At 33.9% G+C, this 21,734-nt stretch overlaps 1 protein-coding gene across 1 annotated transcript; it reads right to left on the minus strand.

The window, feature by feature from the left end:
- Window positions 1-16,228: 16,228 nt before the first annotated feature.
- On the minus strand, window positions 16,229-21,170 carry LOC110650382 (zinc finger transcription factor YY1). Its single transcript, XM_021805330.2, has 6 exons — window positions 20,766-21,170; window positions 19,638-19,696; window positions 18,812-19,011; window positions 18,545-18,634; window positions 17,389-17,532; window positions 16,229-16,926 (listed from the first exon to the last, which is right to left on the minus strand). The coding sequence occupies exons 1-6, from the start codon at window positions 20,849-20,851 to the stop codon at window positions 16,381-16,383; spliced, it is 1,125 nt and encodes a 374-aa protein (XP_021661022.2). The 5' UTR covers window positions 20,852-21,170; the 3' UTR covers window positions 16,229-16,380.
- Between the last annotated feature and the right edge of the window lie 564 nt (window positions 21,171-21,734).

Below are 21,734 nucleotides of genomic sequence, written 5' to 3' on the forward strand. Positions count from 1 at the left end.
ATTGTTCATTGCCAACAGATCAAATAATGTTTACTTGCTTGACATGAATAATTTTGAAACTAATCATGGTACATGTCTATTATCTCTTGATAACTCTAGTTATTTATGGCATAGAAGACTAGGTCATGCAAGCATGCATACACTTTCAAAACTGTCTAAGAAAGAACTTGTTAATGGTCTTCCTAAGATTAATTATGAAAATGAATTTCAATGTAGAGCATGTGCACTAGGAAAGCATACTAGAGCATCTTTTAAATCTAAGAATATTGTGTCTACCACTAGGCCATTAGAATTGCTTCATCTTGATTTGTTTGGACCTGTAACTCCTACTAGTCTAGGTGGAAAGTCATATGCTTTAGTTATTGTTGATGACTATTCAAGATATACATGGACATTTTTCCTTGCTCACAAAGATGAAACTTTTGAAAAATTCACCTCATTTAGTAAAATGGTTCAAAATGAAAAAGGCTTTTAACATCTCATCTATAAGAAGTGATCATGGAACTGAATTTGAAAATCATTTATTTGAGAAATATTGTGATAAATATGGAATCAATCATAATTTTTCAGCTCCTAGGACACCACAACAAAATGGGGTAGTAGAAAGGAAAAATAGGACTTTGCAAGAAATGACTAGAACTATGTTGAGTGAAAATAATTTGCCAAAGTACTTTTGGGCTGAAGCTGTTAATACATCTTGCTATGTGTTGAATAGAGTTTTGATTAGACCAATTTTGAAAAAGACCCCCTATGAGCTTTGGAAAGGAAGAAAACCAAATATCTCATATTTCAAAGCATTTGGTTGTAAGTGCTATATTTTAAATAACAAGAAGGATAACTTAAAGAAATTTGATGCTAAATCCGATGAAGGAATCTTTCTTGGGTATTCAACAAAGAGTAAAGCCTATAGAGTGTTCAATAGAAGAACTTTGGTTATTGAAGAAACTATTCATGTTTTGTTTGATGAGACTAACCCTTCTATTAGAAAGGAAAAATGCTTGTGATGACAATAATGAGCAGGTTTTTGGAAAAAAAAAATATAATATCAAGTCAAGAAATGAAACAAATTGATGACAAAGATGAAGAAACTCAAGGAGAAACTACAATAGATGTCCATGATGCCAATGAAGATCAAATTAATGAAGAAATGGCAAATTTGGAAGAATTACAAGTAAATGAGCCCCAACATGAAGATTTACCTAAAGAATGGAGATTCCATAGAAATCATCCCCAAGAAGACATTATTGATGATCCATCTCAGAGGATGATGACTAGAGCACAATTGAGAAGATATTTTGGTAATGTTGCTTTTGTTTCACAAATTGAACCTAAATGTTTTGAAGATGCTCAAAATGATGAAAGTTGGATTCTTGCCATGCAAGAAGAACTAAATCAATTTGAGAGAAATAAAGTTTGGAATTTAGTGCCTAGACCAAAAGATCATTCAATTATTGGTACTAAATGGATTTTTAGAAACAAAATGGATGAAAAAGGCAATGTTGTTAGAAACAAAGCTAGACTAGTGGCTCAAGGCTACAACCAAGAGGAAGGGATTGATTTTGATGAAACCTTTGCTCCAGTTGCTAGAATTGAAGCTATTAGAATGTTGTGTGCCTTTGCATGTTACAAGGATTTTATGCTTTATCAAATGGATGTCAAGAGTGCATTTTTAAATGGTTATATTGATGAGGAAGTGTATGTTGCACAACCTCCAGGCTTTGAAAATCATGAGCATCCAAATCATGTTTATAAACTTACTAAAGCTTTATATGGTTTAAAGCAAGCTCCTAGAGCATGGTATGAAGGCTTAGTAAATTTCTCTTACAAAATGATTTTCAAAGAGGCAAAGTGGATACAACACTTTTTGTTAAGAAGCATCATAATGACATGCTCATTGTGCAAATTTATGTTGATGATATAATTTTTGGTGCTACTAACGAATCTCTTTGCAAGAAATTTTCTAAGATTATGCAGAATGAATTTGAAATGAGCATGATGGGTGAGCTCACATTCTTCCTTGGACTTCAAATTAAGCAAATGAAAGATGGCATCTTCATAAATCAATCAAAGTACATCAAGGATATGCTAAAAAAATTTAAGATGGAAGATTTGAAGAGCATGGGCACTCCTATGAGTTCAACAATTAAAATGGACAATGATGAAAAAGGTAAAGAAGTAGATACCAAGCTTTATAGAGGTATGATTGGCTCTCTTTTGTATCTTACTGCATCTAGGCCAGACATACACTTTAGTGTTTGCTTGTGTGCAAGATTTCAATCATGTCCAAAAGAATCCCATCTAAGTGCAGTTAAAAGGATTTTTAGATATCTCATTGGTTCACAATCAATTGGTTTATGGTATCCAAAATGTGAATCATTTAATCTTGTTGGCTATAGTGACTCTGATTTTGCTGGAAGTAGACTGGATAGAAAAAGTACTTCAGGTACTTGTCAATTTCTTGGTCCTGCACTAGTTTCTTGGCACAGTAAGAAATAAACTTCAGTAGCTTTATCTACAGCTGAGGCAAAATATATAGCTGCTGGTAGTTGTGTTGCTCAAATTTTATGGATGAAACAACAATTGGAAGATTTTGGTTTAAAATATAATCTTGTTCCAATTAGGTGTGACAACACAAGTGCCATAAACTTGATCAAAAATCCAGTCCAACATTCAAGAACAAAACATATTGAGATCAGACATCACTTTATTAGAGATCATGTTCAAAATGGAAATATCAAGATAGAGTTTGTTGCCTCTGAAAATCAACTTGCTGACATTTTTACAAAACCACTTAATGAAGAAACCTTTTGTAGAATTAGAAGGGAAATTGGTATGTGTGAATCACTTGCTTGAAATCTAAGTCATAATAATTTCATGCTACTACATTTTATTCAATGTGTATGAGATCTGCTATGATATAAGTTTGCTGAGAAATCTTTAAAGAATATTAGCTAACTTGTTTGTGTACACGTGAAATTAGTTTACTAAGTTGTATGCTAATATTGCTTGACCTAATTTAGTTTGCTATATCGTGTACTGTTCAAATCTCAAACCAAAAGGTGATTGTGCTTGAAATTCTCTGCGTGTCCAGCTATGCATTTATCTTCTCACATTTGATATTACATTCTCAGTGCTGTGTCAGACATGTAGAAATGTTTATTTGTGCATATAGGGATAGATAGACATGTTTGAAATATAAAATAAAAAAAAAAAATAAAAGAACACAGGTTCAGTTGAAAGTACAGTGAAAATGAAAAGCGCGGGACTCAAGAGGACTTAAACCCTCTGCCACACGAAACCCCCACGCTTTCTCTCTCTCCTCTGTATCGATTTCCGACACCTCCCAAAACACACCCAATATCTCTTTCCGGCAAAACATACCCTAACTCACCAAATATCTCAAGTCTCCTTTCCTCTTCCTCTCTTCACTCACCGAAATGCCATTACCAGATTTCATTTTGTTTTAATGGCTCGCACCAAATGAAAATCCCCTGTTGCTGCAGCTGCTTCATCTTCCTCGTCAGCCTCTGACGATGTTCCTGTCGCGGCATTACGAAAGAAAATGAAAGGAAAGCAAAACTTACCTAGATCAAAATCAGCTAGTGAGTCTTCAAATCCATCTAAGGGTGTCGAATCCCCTATACCGACGCCAAAAAAGAAAAAGACGGGACAGAAGCAAGGGATGGATACCCAACGAAAAATGCGTACCGTAAAATCTTCGGGTTCAGTGGATAAAGCACTGTTGGATTGCAAATTCATCAAATGGGAGAACTTTAATCAGGTAAACTTTCAATTCAAAGAGCTTTTTGAGTTTCAAGGATGGTTGGATGTGTGTGAATGTGCAAATGAGTATTACCCTAGGCTTGTTCAAGAGTTTTATAGAACCATGAGAACTGTTGATGATGAGGACAGATTTGAAGTGATTTTGAATAACAATACATATGGTGTTTCTGTTGAACTGATAGCCACGGCTTTGAAATTGCCCAATGATGGAAATAAAATTTCCACACATAAGGATGTTGCTAGGGTGGCAGGATTCAATTTGGTTGAGTTTGAAAATGAGGTGTTCCCTGTTAACACTGCCGCAAATGAAAAATCCACCAGTACAAAAGCCCTCCAACATATCAAAATCATTCACAGTATGGTGAACTACATTTTCTATCCTAAATCTGGTAGTTATGGTTATTTGAGTCACTTGGACATGTGTATTATGTGGCACATTGTGAATAAAGTTAAGATGAATTTAGCTTATTTAATTTTCAAAAACATGTGCAAAGCTTATGGGATTGGAAAACTGCCGTATGCACATCTTCTGTCTGCTGTGTTTAAAGAGCTACATGTGAATGTTTCTAAGGAAAGCTCTAGAACTGATTTGATAGTGCTTAGAGAAATACATTCAGACACTGATGGGAGAAAGAAAAGATTTGAAAAGGGTGGTTCCTCCTCTGCTAAGGTTGATTCTGAATCTGCTAGTGAATTTTTGAGTGAAATTCAAGGGATAAAAGCTACTGTTAATGAATATTTTAGTTCAACAAATCAGTCCCTTGACATTCTCAGAAAATTTGTGGATGTGGTTGACTATAAAGTGAGTCACCTGCTCACTCAAAATGAGGAGTTAAAGAGGCTGATTATGGATCTACAGCAGACCAAGGAAACTGGTGTTCCAACCAAAGTTGAGGCTGCTACTCAAGTCTTTGCTGATAAGGGTGAAAGCAATAAAGTTGATGAGTCTCCTGCTGCTATGGCACATGAAAGTGACCAAGTAGCTGAACCTGAGCCTGAACCTGCAGTAGAAGCTCCTGTTGAGCATGCTAGTGACCAGGTCATAGAACCTGAGATTGGCCTTGTAGCTGATGTACCTACTGAGCATAATGTTGAAAAGGTTGTAGAACCTGAAGGAGAGCTGCCTGTTGAACCTCCTACTGCACCACCAGTTGAGACTGCTGCTGCCCCTACGCAGCCCCAGGAAACTTCTTTAAAAGATCACCAAGCTAGTGCTCAAACTCAGCTATCTGCAGCTGCTGCCCCTGCAGCCAAGAAAGGTAAGAAAAGGTACAAGTCCACTATGTCAAATCCCTATCAGACATTAGCTGCTGCTCTTGAACCGCCATCTGAAGAAGATGAGCCCGAGAAAGATGATTAAGTGGCTGACCAAGCACCTCAGCCCCCTATTATTAAACTCCCTAGGAAGAAAATGGTGCCTTCAAAATCCACTCGCAGGAGTAAAAGACTTAAATAGCATCTCATCTGGATTTTTAGTTTACTGTCTGCATAATTAGTTTACTAGTCTATTTGCTACTATTGGTTTTTAGTTTGCTACTGTCTACCTTACTGCGTTTACTTTGGGCTAACATGATTCTTTTTGGATTATTTTCTCCTGTTTCCTTTTTGATTGATGACAAAAAGGGGGAGAATGGATATGGATATGTGAATATGTGTTCATACTTGTGTTGATGAACATGGAAATATGGAAATGTGTTGATATACTTGTGAAGTGTGATGATATGTGAATATGTGTTGATACTTGTGTTGATGGATATGTGTTTATACTGGTGTTTATACTTGTGAATTGTGAATATGCTTTATAGCATAAATTCAGGGGGAGCTTATGTACAGAAAATAGATTTCTTGGAAATTATGTGCATATATTTAGGGGGAGCATTTTCGGTATACTATACTGCTTGGATTTATATACTCACATAAACTCTCACACACTTTTATTTTTGATTGTTGATTCAGTTGAGTTTTGTCATCATAAAAAAGGGGGAGATTGTTGACCCCGTTTAGCTCAAAATGAGCATTGATTTTGATGATAAAAAAACTCAAAGAGAATCTATCTAACCCAACTTCAAAGTGATGTGTAGATTCTTTGTCTTATGCATAAAGAACCTTTCAAGTTGTATCTAAGGAGAAAAGATACTCAAAGGCATTTCAAGACAAATCCAAAATGAGAAAAAAACTATGGAAGCCAAGACTCAAAGAAAAGGTATGAAAGGCATAGTGTTAGAGTCTTAGGTCTTTTGTGAAAAGAATTGATGAGAATTTAGTCAAATGGAGCTCAAATATGAAATTTTATTTTCTGATTACTTTTTCTCATTATGACCTTGGACACTACTATTGAAACATTTTTTTTAAGGTCTAAATCATTTTACATTGCAAGTTGAGACATGCAGCTGTTGACTTAGTTTGCTAACTGGTTTGCCAAAATTTTCGGTTTGCTAATGTGTTTGCTAAAAAAATTAGTTTACTAACTAGTTTACTGACTGCTACCATTATTTCATTAGTTTGCTAACTGATCAGAGCTGCTCAACTTCGCACAAAAGGACAAAATAACGGCCATTTTGTCTTAGGCAGTGTGTATAACATTCCAAAAGGGTTTCAAACGGTCTAAAATGATTTGGGACTATAAATACACATTCTTTACTTCATTTACACTGGATGAAAGCTTACATTTGAACTCCAATATTGATTTTTCATTTATTTCTTTCATTCAAGAGCTTTAAAGATTTTGAGCTACCATTGGCAAATCAACTCATCTCTTCTTTATAGTTTGATTTGTATTGAGTAAGAGTGAGTGTTGAAATATTGAATTGCATTCAAGAGAGGTTGTACAAGCACCTATTGAAGCTTGAGAGAGAAAGTGTTTGTGATAACACTTGTGGAGGTTTCAAGCTACCTTGGTAAAAGCTTGGTGTTGAAAAGTTGTAAAGGGCTTTTGGTCTTGTAACACCCTAGGCAAATCCCACATCGACAAAACACGAGAGAGATGCTGGGTTTATAAGTTGATGGTTCGTAACTCCTAGTAACGCGTTTTAAAACCGTGAGGGCTACGGCCCAGAGCGGATAATATCACTAGTGGGCCGGGCCGTTACATTTGTGGTATCAGAGCCGCTCCGCGTGCAACCTTGAACGATGGTGGGGCAAACCTCAGCGAGGACGCTGAGTCCCATAAGGGGGGTGGATTGTAACACCCTAGGCAAATCCCACATCGACAAAACACGGGAGAGATGCTAGGTTTATAAGTTGATGGTTCGTAACTCCTAGTAACGCGTTTTAAAACCGTGAGGGCTACGGCCCAGAGCGGACAATATCACTAGTGGGCCGGGCCGTTACAGGTCTCTTGCCTTCAAAAGAGCAAATAGTAGAGAGAAGACTCAAAGAGGGTTCTTTGAGAGAGTAGATGTAGGCTAGTTAAGCCGAACCACTATAAAAATCGTTGTGTTTGATCTCTCTAACCTTGACCTCCTTAATTTTGTGCAATTTAAATTTTACTTGCTATACATGATATTGAATGTTGTTTGAATAAGATTGAATTGATAAATTTGAGGACATATTGAGTGACTTGAGAAATTAATTGTATATTGTATGATACATGCCTTGTTAGATATTGCCATATACATTGATTGAGGGTTGAATTGCAACTTAGGAACACATTGTTGAAGCACATATTATTTTCATTATATATAGAGTAGCACTTAGTTGAACAAAGCCACAATTTTTCATTAGGCTACAAGCAAGGGCCGAAAAATTGGTAAAGTCCAATTCACCCCCCTCTTGGACTATTTTTGGGACAACAATAGCCACTCCCAATAGATTGAACGACTTGTCCAGGGAAGCTACCCATTCCAGGAATCTCACCATTTTCTCCTGTAGCTACAGCTAAAATTTTAGCAACATAAACTTCAATTTCCCCAGAAACTATGTCTTCCTCTATAATCCATTTCTTTGAACTTTCTTGAGAAATGGCAGATATACAGCACATTGATTACAGCGAGATTTTATATTAACTGCATGCATCTAATAGAAAATTAAATTTTTACCTAGATCTGATACATCCACAAACTTAAAATATAAAATATATGATGAAATTTATATTAAAATAATAAATATCACATATTTATGTTTTAGATCTAGGTAAGAAAAATCTACTTCTAAGTAACTCAAGAACTCCCTTTTGGACATAAATGTTGGGGTAGTAGACAATTGAAGCATAAAAGGTAGCTCAGAATAAGCTTTAGATGTAAGTTTATCCACTATCACTAATATGGCTTCCATTTTTGCAACTAAAGAAAGTGTGTGCGTTCTTCTTCCAAAAACTAAGACTATAATAGTGTTTCTTGATTTCTTCCTTTGTTTGTAGGGCAAAATGATTGCCTTCAACTCCCTTTTTATAGTGAAAAAAGTGCATAAATGACAAAAAAGGTTAGTTGGAGTTTTACATGGCTATGACATTTGTATTGGGGAATCTTAATGTGAATGTTATTGGTAAAATTTGAATATTTCACTATTCAAATAATTTTAGTTTCTTTATTATAATATTATTATTTAAATTTGAGATTTTATATTATTTTGAATATGATTTTAATTATAATATTGTGATTTGAATTCAAATTTTATATTATTTTAAATGTAATTAAAGTTATTGATTAAATAGTTTTACTATTTACCCACTCAAAATTATCACTTTTCTAGATGTGAAGATAACTGAACACAACACCAATCAATAAAATTAAGAAACCATGGAGGCATTTTCTTCTTTAATATTCATTTTGAAAAATTAATTAATACCCCTTATATATAATTTGAAGTATCATATTGGCGAAAATATGTTTTTATTACGTGGGCCAAACTAATTATATAAATACTAAAATTCCCAAAGATGATATATTTTATTATAATAAATAATGAAAGATAATAAATTCAAAAGTATAACAATGAAAAAAAAAAAGGCTAAAATCAAACTGTGAAGTGAATTTGATAATAATAATAATAATAATAATAATAATAATATGTGATCATATTAAATTCCGATCATGTAGGATGAATGCGACAAAGATAAATAAAGAAGTGAGACAATGATAAAATGTGCTAAAATCTAAAATCTAAATTCACAAACCATGAACATATATAATTACCATATATATGAAACATTCTTTTTCATTTTACTGATGAATTCATTTTCTATAGAATGTTGTTTCTTTTTCTATGTAGATTCCTTTTGTTGGTCTCTGTAACAGAATTACCTCAGGCTCTTTTTGCCTTTACATTTCAGTTTCTAATCCTGTGGAAAAGAAGGTTGCTATCTTTAATTTTTTCTGAAGTTGGATACAAATTTCAGACTCTATATACCATTTGTGGTTTAGTTTGGTCTTTAAAATGGTGCAGAGAAACTGAAGAATAAAGGGCCAATGAATTCTTGGCCAACACAGCAATTACTTATAGAAGAAAGCTAAGACCTGGAAAGGATATGGACTTGGACTAGCTAGCTCTATAATCCATAGAAAGAACAATTCAGGAGTAGTTGCTACTTTGTTAATAATTCATTTTCTTTAATTAGTAGATTAGATAAAGAATATCATACATGAGTTATTTATGCCATATTTGTGACTCAAAATCTTGATGGATTTGGAGACCTTTTTCCTAATTTAAGTGAAAAAATGAAGCTGATTTGATAAGCTGATTCTTGCAAGATGTACATCAAGTTTATTTTTACAATTCAATGCTTGTGCACTAATTTTATTTTATGATGAATATTATGTGAAATTCACCGTAATCAATAAAGAATATCTCCTCTATACACAAAAATGCATCGTCATCAAGATTTTATTATTATATTTTTATTTTAAAATTTGATCATATCACAAATTTATATTTTCACACTTTTCATTTTTTTTATTTTTATCAAGTATAAATTTATTTGATTAATAAATTGCGTTAATACACATACATGAAACCAAAATTAGAGAAATAAGAGGAGAATAATAAAAAATATTGTTAGCATAATTACAGTAATTAGCATGATTATAGAAGATTTGTGTAGCATAATTACAGCAATTATTATTCTTGTCTAAATTAGCTCATATTCTCATGTATAAATAGATGTAATATCTCTGTAAATCAGACACAGATAAATACACAATCCTTTACTTCATTACTTGTATTCTTTCTTCTAACATAGTATCAGAGCCGTAAAGCTTTTATTTTTAGTTTCTGGGGTCTCTCTTCTCTCTCTACAACCTGTTCTGGTTCATTCTTTCATTCCTGTTATTATAACTTTTTTTTTTCTCCTCATCTTGTTATCAGTGGAGAAATCTGATATTTCAAAACCTATTACAACAGTTCTGACTGGTTCTAACTATAATCTTTGGGTTCAAGGAATGAAAAGTTTTTTGATAGGTCGCAAGCTTTGGCATATTGTTACCGGAGATATCACTACGCCGACAAGAGAGAACGATGAAACTGGTACAGAATTTGCTAACCGTCTTGAGGATTGGGATAGTAAAAATCATCAGATCATTGCCTGGTTTCGCAATACCTCTGTCTCGTCTATCCACATTCAATTTGCTAATTATGACTCTGTAAAAGAAATCTTGGATTTTTTGGCTAATCGATATCAGACCACTAGACTTGCCCACTATTATCAGTTGTGGACTACTCTTCATAATTTGAAACAAGAAGCAGGTCAATCTATGAATGATTTTCTTGCCCAGGTCCAACCCATTTGGAATCAAATATCTCAGGCCAAAATTAGTGAAGATCATCTTCGTCTCATTCAAGTTCTAATGGCTCTTCGATCAGAATATGAGGCCGTTCGAGCATCCCTGCTACATCGAAATCCACTCCCATCATTGGATACTGCTATTCAAGAGATTATTTTTGAAGAGACTCGTCTCAGTTTGGATAAAACTCCTCAATTTGAAACTGCTCTTACAACTACTCGATCCTCACATCGGAAATCTGGCAATCAACTCTGTAAGAATTGTAATCAAATTGGTTATGCTTTTGCATATTGTCCTACTATATTGTCATGGTTACAGTCATCTTCTTGAACATTGTCCCACACGCCCTCCAAGACCAAAAGGAGGGCATTCTAAATTCAAGAATGTCTCAAAGCCTGGATCTTACTCTGTCACTGCTGTTGTTGCTACTGAGGGTTCTACTGCCATCACCATGAGTGATCTTGAGGCACTATTCAAACAGGTTATCTCTTCTAATTCTCCTGCTGCCATGTCTACCACTCCGGGTAATTCTTATTGGCTTTTTGACTCTGCATGTTATAATCATATGACCACTAATATTAAATTCTTGTCTTATGCAAAACCTGTATCTTCCTTACCACCAATCCATACTGCAAATGGTACTAAAATGAACATCACACATACTGGTCATGTGTCTACCTCAAATCTTCATCTCCCTGACACCTATTATATCCCTAATTTGGCACTCAATCTTATTTCTGTTGGTCAGTTGTGTGAAAAAGGACTAAATGTTATTTTTTCTCCCCATGGTGTCCAGGTACAGAATCCACAAACGGGAAAGATTCTTGGGGAGGGTCGCAGAGTGGGTCAATTATTTGAGCTTGCATCTTTACATCTTCCTCAGAGATTTATGTCTGCAGCTACAATCCCTAATTCCTCCATTCACCAATGGCATCTTCGTCTTGGTCATGCTTCTGCCAGTAAAGTTCAACCTTTAATTTCTCATGGATTATTAGGATCTACTAAATTTGAGTCATTTAATTATTTAAATTGTCATCTTGCAAAACAACCTGCATTATCTTTTTCTCATAATAATACTACTTCAGACACTCCTTTTGATTTAATTCATTCTGACATTTGGGGTCCTTCTCCTATTTCTTCAATAAATGGTTTTCGTTATTTTGTGATATTTATTGATGATTATTCTCGGTTTACTTGGATATATTTTTTGAAACATCGATATGAGTTATCACAAATTTACATCACATTTGCAAAAATGATTAAAACTCAGTTCTCTTGTGACATTAAAATTCTCTGAACAGACAATGCCATGGAATATCGGGATTCTTCTTTACTTCAGTTTCTTAGTCAACAAGGCATTGTTGTTCAACGTTCTTGTCCTCACACCTCTCAACAGAATGGGCGAGCCAAACGCAAGCATCGCCATATTCTTGATTCTGTACGTACTCTTCTTCTTTCTCCCTCATGTCCAGAAAAATTTTGGGGAGAAGTAGCTCTTCATACTGTTTATATTATTAACCGTCTTCCTACCTTGGTTCTTCATAATTTATCTCCTTTTGAAAAGTTGTTTGGACAACCTCCTGACTATTCCATCCTTAAACCTTTTGGATGTGTTTCTTTTATTCTTTTACAACCTCATAAACATACCAAATTAGAACCCCGTGCTCGTCTATGTTGTTTTCTTAGTTATGGCATTGAACACAAAGGGTATCATTGTTGGGATCCTATTTCTAATAAGTTACGCATCTCTCGTCATGTTACCTTTTGGGACAATACTATGTTCTCTTCTCTTTCCAAATTTCATCACTCTGTCAATACTGACTCTCTATTTTTCACTGACTCCTCCAAAGAGCTGTTTCCAAGTCCTAATCCAGGTGATTGTGATGTGCTCAATATTAGCCCAACTACACCTGCCCCTGTTGAATCTGCACCAGTTGTTGATCCAGTACCTACGCCTGCATCTCCTCCTAGCACTACTCTTCATCGTTCTACCCGTGTAAGAGAAACTCCTCATTATCTTTCTGATTTTCACTGTTATTCTACTATTGCAACCCTTCATGAGCCTCATTCTTATCGTGAGGCAAGTACTGAACCTCTTTGGTAGCAAGCTATGACTGACAAACTTCAGGCTTTAGAGAAAACTCATACTTAGGATTTAGTTGATCTTCCACCAAACAAGACCCCTATTGGTTGCAAATGGATTTACAAAATCAAGACCCGTTCTGATGGAACTATTGACTACTACAAAGCTCGCTTAGTAACCAAAGGGTACACTCAAGAGTATGGTATCGACTATGAAGAAACTTTTGCTCCAGTGGCCCGATTAACATCTATTCGCAGTCTCTTAGCTATTGCTGCAGTTCGTAAATGGAAACTTTTCCAAATGGATGTCAAAAATGCTTTTCTTCATGGTGATTTAACAGAAGAGGTTTATATGCATCCTCCTCCTAGTTATCATTCTCCTCATAAGGTTTGCAAACTTCGGCGAGCCTTATATAGATTAAAACAAGCTCCCAGGGCCTGGTTTGTAAAATTTAGTTCCACTCTTGCTCAACTTGGTTTTCTCTCTAGCCACATGATTCTGCATTATTCACTCGCCGAACTGACAGTGGTATTGTTCTTCTGTTGCTTTATGTTGATGATATGATAATAACAGGAGATTATTCATTTGGTATTTCAGAGTTACAACATTATCTCAATCAGCATTTTGAAATGAAAGACCTGGGTTCTCTCAGCTATTTTTTGGGTCTTGAAATTTCTCAAAATTCTGATGGCTATTATCTATCTCAAGCCAAGTATGCATCCGACTTACTTTCTCGAGCAGGCACCACTGATAGCAAAACAGTATCAACCCCGATGGAGCTCAATTGCAAACTTACACCTCTTGATGGCACTCCTCTTGATGATCCTACTTTATATCGACAGCTTGTCGGGAGTCTTGTTTATCTCACGCCACTCGACCGATATTTCATATCTCGTTCATCCGTCACCGCTTTATGTCTGCTCCTCGCTCAACTCATTTCTCTGCAGTACTTCGAATCCTTCGTTATATCAAAGGCACTCTTTTTCATGGTTTGCACTTTTCCGCTACCTCCTCCCTAGTATTATCCGCTACTCGATCTTGATTGGTGGTGATCCGCTGCATCGCCGCTCTATAACTGGTTATTGTTTCTTCTTGGGTAATTCTCTTATCTCTTGGCGTAGCAAAAAGCAAACTGTTGTTGCACGTTCTAGCACAGAATCTGAATATCATGCTCTTACTGATGCTACATCTGAATTACTTTGGTTACGGTGGTTATTAACTGATTTGAGTGTCACTCATTCTTCTGCCACAATGCTTCATTGCGATAATAGAAGTGCCATACAGATTTCTCATAATGATGTATTTCATGAGCGTACCAAACACATCGAAATTGATTGTCATTTTGTACGTCATCATGTTGCTCATGGCACCATATGTTTGATTCATGTCTCCTCTGTCAGCCAAACCGCTGATATGTTCACCAATACGCATCCTCCCGCTCGCTTTCAGGATCTCTTAAACAAACTCAAGTTGGCACCTGTGCTACCACCTTGAGTTTGAGGGGGGGGGGGGAGTTAGCATAATTACAGCAATTAGCATGATTATAGGAAATTTGTGTAGCATAATTACAGCAATTAGCATGATTATAGGAGATTTGTGTAGCATAATTACAGCAATTATTATTCTTGTCTAAATTAGCTCATATTCTTATATATAAATAGATGTAATATCTCTATAAATCAAACACAGACAAATATACAATCCTTTCTTTCATTACTTGTATTCTTTCTTCTAACAAATATATTTAAAAGTGAAAAAAATAAAGAAAATAATTAATATTTTTTATTTTGTAAACACACGTCTATTCCATTGGTTATACTTGCATCATGACCTAGAGGCTGGAGCAGATAATTCATTATTGTCATTCTGTTAATTAAATGGACAGCCAGTCCATTGTACAATTATGGCTCAAGGGTAGGCCATGGAAGCAAACAGTTTATAACTTACTGATGTTCTCTGGTATCGGGGGTATTGCAGACGAGTGACACGTGGATAATGTCACGATAGATATGTTGACGGCGATGGAAATACAAGTATTTGATTTAGAATGTGCCATCCGAATGATAAAGACTTTGTCTAACTGGGTTAGACTGGTGAGAAGCAATATGCATCTACTCCTGCAAGATAGCAAGGGGTTAGAGAATTAAAGAGAAATTATTCTCCGGTAGCATTCCGTTGATTAAGTTAAACATGACTGATAATAAAGAGAATAATAAGGCTAGGTATGAGTTTAATATTATTACCATAAAGTTTAATACGTCAGTAGTTAGATCAATGACGGAGTGTCAAAATGTTGATAGCAGGCACAAGCTAGCTAGTCAGCAGTATTCAATTTTAGCGACGCGAGATACAAAGTTTTTTCATTATGTTAAGCTCCTACTGCCATTACAATTAGGAGTGTTCAGTTTGAGATTTACCTAGAAATCGGAACCGAATCGAAATTTGAATATAGTTTCGATTTAGTTCTTCATTGTTTCGATTTCAATTCGGTATGGTTCTTGATTCTTCAATTTCGATTTGATTCGGTACGATTCTAGTTCTGTTCTCGGTTCTTAAAATAATTTTATGTAATTATTTTCTTAAAAAGTCATACTTGAATTAATATTTAAGTTTTGAATTGAGTTATTAATACATAATTTATCAAATAATATATCTTTTAGCTATACTTAAATTATATAATATTTAATTATAAAGTGCATAAATAACTTAAAATTAAATATATTATATAATATAATAGTATATTATATAATATATATTTTAACTATTTATTAATCATATAATATTTAACTATAATATACAAATATAGTTAAGAATTTATATTCTTAATTATAAATATACTATTATCTTTTATATATATATATATATATAAAAGATAATAGTATATTTATAATTAAGAATGATAAGGTAATTTAATGTATTTATAATTAAATTTATTAAAAAAATATATAAAAATAAAATGTTATATTAAGTTATATTTAATTCATAATTATATATACATACATAAGTATATAAAATTATATTAAAAGTATATAATATATCTAAAAAAAATATAGAAAAGTATATATATATAAATTTAGTTCTAGATTCGATACCGGTTTGATACAGTTTCAATTCAATTTTGATACAATTCTGATTTGATTCTTAGTAAAAAATTAAAATTAAATTAAAATATTAAAATAAATTCAATTTGATGTAATTTCTGTTAATTCGATATGATTTTTTGATTTAATTCGATTTTCTTAAAAATCGTGCACACAGTTGCTATCATTGTATTGTCAATGATAGTAACATTGAATTTGTCTTGCAATACTTTCTGATGTGGCTCATTAATGCTTTTGTTTAATTTTCACTACTTAATGGTACCTTTGAAAATGGGCATCGGTGACATTCCAGTAATCTTTCGGAATGGACCAGTGACAGTTCAACAAAAGGATAACCGATCAGTAAAATGGACAACGGGTTGACATATTAGGATCGAATAACCACCTCATCGTAACAGGCAAAAATCATTACTTTTTACGTACAGATGAGATACTCCATATATATGAAAGTATGAGCTACCGCAAGATCAAGTATCATCCATCCATCGGGTGGATATTTTTACATGTATCACTTACTAAAAAGGGGAGGAAGGGGAAAAGTGAGAGTTCCAATGCCGCTAGTCAATATTGCATAAAAATTTATAAATTTCTTCAAGTTCAGAATTATTTGAGAGAGAAAAAAGAGAACTATTTTACAAGAACACAAATTAAAAAAAAATATTTGAAAATGAAAAAAGCACCCTAGCTGTGTTTCTCTTCAGTCTTCATACTCCGTCTCTTCATCGTCGTCATCCTCATTGTTTTCTCCATATCTCCATCCATCCTCTGCATTGTCGCGATCCTCCTCCTCTGTCTCTTCACTATCTTCTTCCTCGTAGGTTTCTTCTTTTGCTTGCCAAGATTTTTTCACCACATTCAAACTGGCACGAGATGGACTTGCACCTTTCCGTTGTGTAATTTTTGATGGAGGCATCTTCAAGTTGGGCTTGGGCCGGCTCTGTTTCCGACTTTTCCCATTCACACGCTTCTCAGCATAGGCATCTTGATCACTGGCCTCATCCATCTCATTGTCAGCATTGGGAGAGGCATTCTCAGCGTTTTCATCAGACATATGGCCAGGATGCTCTTTTCTTAAATGTAGTTTAAGCTTGTATTCATGGATATAGGCCTTTATACAACCTTCATAAGGACAAGCATAAGGACGATCCGATGATGCAGAGCCATACGCCACTGCTGAAGGCTTGGAAACTTTAGTTATCTTTTCTGGAGGCGTGGTATATTTCACTGCATCTGCAGTTGCATGCTGTAGAATTGATGAAGATTCTGAAAATTAGATCCTACTAATAAACAATTATACAGTAATATAGATATGCTACACTCTTATTATATCCTTAAAATGCTCAACAACAAATCAAGAGATTCCCTTTCAGAAAACTAAATCAACTCCAAACTATAATCAAGTGGACAATTTACAGGATTATAAGACTGAACACTCCAAGAAATTAGAGCATTTGAAATATATTCATTATGACTGAACAGTACATCAACCTCTTAAATTGTCTCATTGCCCAGCATGCAATAATTGCTCTATGTGAAAGATCAGTGTATCAAATGCTAGGGATGATGTATAATGTCATTTCAATTAAAAAAGCAAGGGAAATTTTTTGCCAACACATTTGGATTACAGTTCCAGAAAAAGAACATCAGGAATAACATTTGAAAACTATGTATCAGAAACATTATTAGTGAAAGAAATAAAACTAACCTTTTCATGGTGAGCTGAAATATGGTTCTTCAGTTTGTACTCATGAGCATATCTCTTTCCACATTCTGAGTATGGGCAGATATGGTAGTTTTCTTGTGAATGCGTTTTCATGTGTGACCTCAGGTTGAAATCCAGTGAAAATGCCTGCAGTTTCCATGATAAAAATTGGGGAAAAAATGACTAAATTATATATCACATATAAGTGCATTCACACAAGATATGTAAAGATAATACCTCAAGTTCGTGGTGCGCAATTATATAAAACTAACTAAACTAATTATGAGTTATCATGATGCAAGGGCAGGTTTAAATCGTTTTACTGTTCACGAAGCTCATCACCTCTCATGGTACTGGAGCAGTTTCAAATTTAAAGTTATAATATATGCCTTGTCTTAATCTTTTGATTATGTTACTCAGTCAAAACCTAACTATAAGGATTTTAAGTTCAAAACCTATTTCAATTTGAATTTATGCTATACCTAGGGCTGTAATAATCAGTTTAGAAGCAAATTCATAGTTACTGGCTACATCAGTTTAGAACTCTCACATTGGCTCAGTGAACAAAAGCACCGGTTTCTTGTCCACTTGAGATTCATGGATAACCTGAAGTATCTCTTTCCTTTCAAATTCTCAGTCATCTACTATATGAATCTACCAATTCAAACTCACTCCAACACCGCTTTTTTCTCTTTTTTTTTTTTTGGGGGGGGGGGAGGGGGGGGGGGGGTATGTTTGGGTGGGCAGCACTTACAAAAAGAGAGAGGGAGAGGGGAGTGAAGTAGAGAGAGAATTTTGCAACCTAGATAACTTCCATATGCAATACTCTAAGTTAGACAGTTTTAGTTCTGATTGCGAAATATATAAGAATCAACAAAGTACATTCTCAAGCATCCAAGACTAAAATGTGGAGAAGCAACAATTCTGGCCAACAAGTTTAACCACTAGCAAAACCTGAATTGCATAAAAACTAGAAGAATTAATTCAGATGCACTGAAAACACCACAAAGTTCATGTTGACAGAAACATTTAATCGTAAAAATCTTATCATCAAATTACTTGGTAGATGCAAGTAATAAAGAAAGAAAAGAAAAGAAAAGAAAAGAAAAAAGCCACAAAGAAAATAAGAGAAAAATAGAAGGGTAAATTAATTTATCACCTTACCACAGCCTTCATGAGGACAAACAAAATCTCTTTCACCTGTATGAATTAAGAAGTGTCTTTTCAACTTTGAACTATCTAAAAATTTCTGCAAAATAAAGATACAACCCTTTTAACTCCTGTACACCATAATACAGAAAAATGAAAATAGTAAAATAGAACTTTGAAACTATGAATTGCATTTCAATTTTCATGGTTTTATTAAGCAAGCATAATATCCTTGGACAAACAAAATAAAAAGGCATAAAAATTTTATTTTTGAAACCTTTCCACATCCTTCATAGTGACAAATATATTGTCTCTCTCCATGGATATGAGAATGCTTTCTCAAAGCACCAGCATCTATAAAAGTCTTTCCACAGCCTTCAAAACTACATAGGAAAAGAACCTCTGTAGTAGGTTCTGGTTCTGGTTCTGGTGCTGGTGATTCTTTTGCCTTCTCTTTCAAAGCCTTCAATTGGTTTTCTATTTGTAACAACAAAAAGAAAAGTTAGGAAAAAATTCACATGCTAAAGTCATAAATCAAAATTACATCAGAAAAGATCCGTATTGGTTAATCTCGTGTCTGACTCCAAGAAGCTACCCAAAAATTGGATCATAACCCAGGAGATCAAATTCCAAATTTACATTGTTTGAAACGAAGTGAAATAATTAAAACTTTGGCTGTTCAAATGAAGAATTCTAGAACCTAAAATTACAATGATTCCAATACGAGAAAATTTGATTGATACAAGTTTTCCTAGTAGACAATAATCAATCATAATGGATCTTGAATACATCATCATGCAATAAATATTGTAAGAAATCAACATTACATCACGACTCATCATATTGTAAGACCCTATTAGAATATCAACTCAACTCAACTAAACTTTTATCTCAAAAATTAAAATTTCCGATGTAGAGCGTTGTAAGTAGACGACACCCCAACGTTTGTATCGTAAGAATCCATATCAATGTACTAAATTTAAAAAATAAAATAAAAGCTTAAACCTTGCATCAAGCATAAAAACCAAGTAAGGCCTTCCTTGCAAACAACATTTGAAAATTCAAAACTATAACTAGAAGAGAAAAGTAAACCTGATACTCACCATTTACCCATTTGAAAAGAGAACACTTCCCACCAGTTGCCACAACATCTTGGGGCACCCTAAGAAAAGTAAAGTCGGATTATCAGCATGATCTAGAAACAAAATAGGATGTCATACAATGAAAGCTACATGACCATTTACAGCTTGACAACAAAACAGAAAACTGCCAAAAAAAATAATGAAAAAAGGAATATCTTGATAACAAAATAACATTTAATTGCAGTTTTTATGCTCAATTCTATTTGGTGGATTAAAAATGTAAAATAAATAGTGAGGAGAGTGAGAGATATGACAGAAAGATCATAGACAGAGATTGAATCACAGAATAATAAAAGTATGTTCATAAGTATTCCACATCACTTTGTATGTAGGCCTACATATCCAAATCATTTACTATTAAATGTCAGGAATGAAGAACAGCTAGATATCAAAATTTCTAGAAATAGAAGCAGATAAAACAGGAAGAAGACAGGTCAACTATGAGCTATGATTGAAAGCCACCATTCACTTTGTCTTAATATCATGGTTTAATGAGATATATTACAACCTGTATGATCTAGACATGTTACTGGTTTAAACATTTCCATAATCAATTACTCCAAAACATCTCCCTTGAATGGCAAATATACAGGGGTATGCCTTCTTACCTTCTTTTTTCTTTTTGTTTATTTTTATTCTTTTGTTTATGGTTTTTAACTGAGCCTCAAATCAGAGCCAACACCTTGCCTTTCCTTTTTTATCTTTCCCTTCTCTGAGTTATCTCAGCAATCAAAAAAACAGCTGAAAGCAAACTTTAATGAAATAACTCCTTAAAAATCAATTGAAATAACAGTAACCCAGAAGCCCAAACTCCAACCACTTCAAATTAAGCAATTTTTTTTAGTCTAACCACATGTTTGGATCTCCTCCAATACACGAAACTACACTAAATTCAGATTAGAATTTCACTTTAACTCATTAAAAACCGGCAACACAATAAAGACATTGAATTTAAAACTTCATTCTTTCCTTTCTTTTTTTCCTCAAATTTCCTAAGATTCTCGCCAATGAACGACAATAAAAGAAACGATGATTACACATTTACACTTACAAAATTGAAAAACTTACTAAAAATTGAAAATCAATTACCATTCTTTGAACCATTTAACAGCAGGAGCCTTGGATTTGACAAAGGGGCGTCGCTCGTACAAATTGTGAGTGAACTGAGTCTCCATCGACCTTGGCCTTTCTTCTCTTCGCTCTCCTAGTTCAAAGCGAGAGGTTTGTGAAGCAGTGAGAATTTTGGTGGTGAAGGAGCAGGATTTATGTGGAATTAGGGTTAGGGTTTCATTTTTGGGAGAGGAGGATAGAGCGACATAAGAGGAAGGCAGGAAGGAAAGTGATAAAAGCTTCAAGAGTCTTTGTTCATGTCGGATTAGTCTGTTACGTTAGGTTTCGAACCGGATTTGAACCGGAACGAACCGCCCTGTCTAAAAATCTTCTCTCCTGCGTGGTCGCCTCGTAGGGTTGAAACGAGAGATTGGTAATGAGCCATGACTTGAGACATTTGATAATTATAATTTTTAAATTAATTAATTAATTCTTTTGGTAACATAAATTAATTAATTTTTTATGTGAAAAAATATTTTTAAATTAATAATATAAAGTTAAAAATTATAATTATATAATTAAAGAATTGAATATTGAACTATTAATTTTTTTTTATTTTTTAATTATTTATTACTTATTTTTTAAAATTTAATAGAGATTTAACAGATCAAGCAATAACTAATAGACTGTATAACGGGAGGTAGTCATTTTATTTTTCACTATAAAAGTGAAATATCCTAGAATAGGTAGCAGATAAAATATTCAAATTCGAGATCTCTTCACTTTTTTCACTTCAAAAATGAAAAAATATCAACCAGCCCTCATCGATAATTATTTATCAATTTTGATTACTAATTTCAACCACTAACTTAAAAATTTTGGTTGCAAATTCAAAGATTTAAAGGCATACTCTACTCCTTTGATTTATTAAAGAAAAAAATAAATTTAAGATAAGGAGTACTATCTTAAATTTCATATATAAACTTTTAAAATTGCAAAATTCTGTAA

This window comes from Hevea brasiliensis, chromosome 14, assembly GCF_030052815.1.
Source record: "Hevea brasiliensis isolate MT/VB/25A 57/8 chromosome 14, ASM3005281v1, whole genome shotgun sequence".
Taxonomy (NCBI): Eukaryota; Viridiplantae; Streptophyta; class Magnoliopsida; order Malpighiales; family Euphorbiaceae; genus Hevea; species Hevea brasiliensis.

Excerpts from the sequence above, each read along its gene's own strand:
- LOC110650382 (XM_021805330.2), bottom strand. The coding sequence starts at position 20,851 with ATGGAGACTCAGTTCACTCACAATTTGTACGAGCGACGCCCCTTTGTC. Across the intron at positions 19,697-20,765 it reads GTTAAATGGTTCAAAGAATG|GGTGCCCCAAGATGTTGTGG; the intron begins GTAATTGATTTT and ends TACTTTTCTTAG. Across the intron at positions 19,012-19,637 it reads TCTTTTCAAATGGGTAAATG|AAAACCAATTGAAGGCTTTG; the intron begins GTGAGTATCAGG and ends TGTTACAAATAG.